The following is a 2,389-nucleotide window of genomic DNA, read 5'->3' as shown; positions in this document are numbered from 1 at the left end:
GTCTTGGGAACTGATTGGCTGTGGAAGGGAAAAGGGAAGAATTTAGCTACAGAATGTTCCATCTCCTGAAAGTCTATGCACAAATCAGATTTGAAAATCATTGAACTAAACCTCCATGTTTTCCTAGCATTCCTCCTTGCAGACACAGGAGCTCTCTCAGCTTGGTGAAAACCTAAAGGTGCCAACCAGAGGTGTGAACTCAAGGGGTGGGGAGGAAGAGTGCTGCAACTAGGAAGAGTTGACAGGTTGAGCTGCAGGATTCCAGGCCAGGGGATTTACACCTCTAGGAGGCTCCAGGGGGGCGGAGCTACCTCCTATAAAAGGAGAACATCCTTCTGCTCAGAAGCATTGCCTTGACTAGCAGTGGAGTCTCTTCATCTCAGCTGCTGCAGAAGAGAAGCAATTGGAGAGAGAAGAATGGAAGCTGCCGTAGAAATGCTGCAGAAAGTGCAGACTGATGTCACCTGCAACATCTGTACCAGCTACTTCTCTGAGCCAGTCACCCTTCATTGTGGACACAGCTTTTGCAGAGAATGTCTCTCCTCCTGCTGGAGGGCAACAACCCAGGCTTTCTCTTGTCCTGAATGCAGGCAAGTGCCCCAGATCAGAGTATTACCCCTAGTCAATGAGTGCCTAGCACAGCTGACTGACCTGGTCAAAAGGTTCAGCTTCCAGGTTTTGCAGAGTACTAAGGGACAGAGCCAGTGCGCCCTTCACGGGAAAGTCTTTAAGCTCTTTTGCGAACAGGACCAGACACCACTGTGTGTGGAATGCTGTGAAATCCATGGGGCTCATGAGATCTCTCCTGTAGGAGAGGCGGCTCTTGAGTGCAGGAAACAGCTCCAGAACATGCAGAGTCATTTGGGGAAACATTTTGAAGAAGCTGAGAGCCTTCTAGCTCAGCAGAGCCCTGTGGAGTGGAGAAAAATGATCAAAGAAGAATACTGCAAACTGTACCGCTTAGTGAAAGCACAAGAATTCATCTGTATTGAAAGGATAAGACAAGATCAAAGAGCAAGGCAGGACAGACTAACCCAGTATATACAAACTCTTCAGAAGCTCAAACTAGAACTGCAGGAAGCAGGCTGCCAACCCAATCTGGATCTGCTACAAGATGCCAAGAAGTTCCTGGAAAGGGGTGAGTCAGAGCTGTCCCAAAGGACCACAACTGTCTTCCCAGAGCTGAGAGAGTATCCTATCCCTGGCCTGATAGAGAGGCTCAATCGATTCAGAGAGGATATCAGACTGATCACCACACCAGCCACTTTCTATTTGAGTATTTCTGAGGATCTGAGGAGTGTGAAGGCTACAGAAAACTGGAAGGCGCCCCAGGATCTTGAAGACTCGGAATGCTATGCTGCCGTTGCTAAGCAGGCCTTCAGCTCAGGCAGACACTATTGGGAGGTGGATGTAAGTCAGGTACCTCAGTGGACACTGGGGATCTATACCACCTACCCGAGAAGAAAAAAGCGCAGGTTTGTGGAATCCCTTGATTTTGCTTTCTTGCTTCGATGCGTCAAGAAGGAAGACGGTTATTATATCAGAACCTATTCTGGATCACTGAATCATCGGTTGAAAGGCCCTATACCCAGGGTTGGGGTCTACCTGGAATATAGCCCTGGAACTCTTGTTTTTTACAACGTTCTCCAGCGCTCCCTTATTTATAAGTTCCACCCCATTTCTTTCACAGCGCCCGTCAGACCCATCTTTTGTCCTGGCCCCCCACTTCCAGGAATTCAGCCTGGTCCCATGATTCTCTGTCCAGTGGACTCCCATCTTTGTGCTTGTTGCTTTTCATCTCAGTGAGCGTTTCTCCAGGGAAGAATTCTCAAACCACCACCAGGCTCCCGGACTGTGGTCATTCCATTTCCAGCCTTCCTCCAAGAGAAGAAGGAGCGCCTATTTCATGATGTAGTGTCTCCCTGCTCACCAAGTGGAGATTTGTCTTCCACCGTTCCTCTGAGAAAATTAGGATCACCTATCTCAGGATGGAGTCACCCTGTTCATCAAATGGAGATTTGTCTTCCACCCAGAAAACTGAAGCGTATCACTCACAATTGTCTGTACTCTCTTATCTTCAGTGGATCCTATCTGCTTATGAATTTTCCCAGTTCTGTTTCAGTAGTTAAAAATAAATAAATTAATTTAAAAACCCTCATCTGAGTGCTGTGGTTTCCATACCCTTACATGAGAAATAACTCTCGGATTCAGAAAGGGGTGATGTTAAAAGTCGGCCTCATCACACAATTGCAGAAGTGCGTGTGCCTCATTATAGAGTATGTACATTCCCTGCTGTTTTAACGGACTCCAAGCATAAGTTTTACTCTTTGAGGTTCCTGCCTATCATATTTAGTTCTTCTTTCTGAAAGCAGATGCCAATTTATTGAGA

At 47.0% G+C, this 2,389-nt stretch overlaps 1 protein-coding gene across 1 annotated transcript; it reads left to right on the top strand.

Annotated features, from left to right (window-relative positions):
- The first annotated feature begins 435 nt into the window (after positions 1-435).
- LOC127556977 (tripartite motif-containing protein 64-like) lies at positions 436-1,806 on the top strand. Its single transcript, XM_051990481.1, has one exon. The coding sequence runs from the start codon at positions 436-438 to the stop codon at positions 1,804-1,806; it is 1,371 nt and encodes a 456-aa protein (XP_051846441.1).
- Positions 1,807-2,389: the final 583 nt, after the last annotated feature.

This window comes from Antechinus flavipes, chromosome 3, assembly GCF_016432865.1.
Source record: "Antechinus flavipes isolate AdamAnt ecotype Samford, QLD, Australia chromosome 3, AdamAnt_v2, whole genome shotgun sequence".
In the NCBI taxonomy this organism is placed as follows: domain Eukaryota; kingdom Metazoa; phylum Chordata; class Mammalia; order Dasyuromorphia; family Dasyuridae; genus Antechinus; species Antechinus flavipes.
The sequence above is the reverse complement of the archived record's forward strand: the minus strand, read 5'-3'. Positions and strand labels throughout refer to the sequence as shown.

Excerpts from the sequence above, each read along its gene's own strand:
- LOC127556977 (XM_051990481.1), top strand. The coding sequence starts at position 436 with ATGCTGCAGAAAGTGCAGACTGATGTCACCTGCAACATCTGTACCAGC.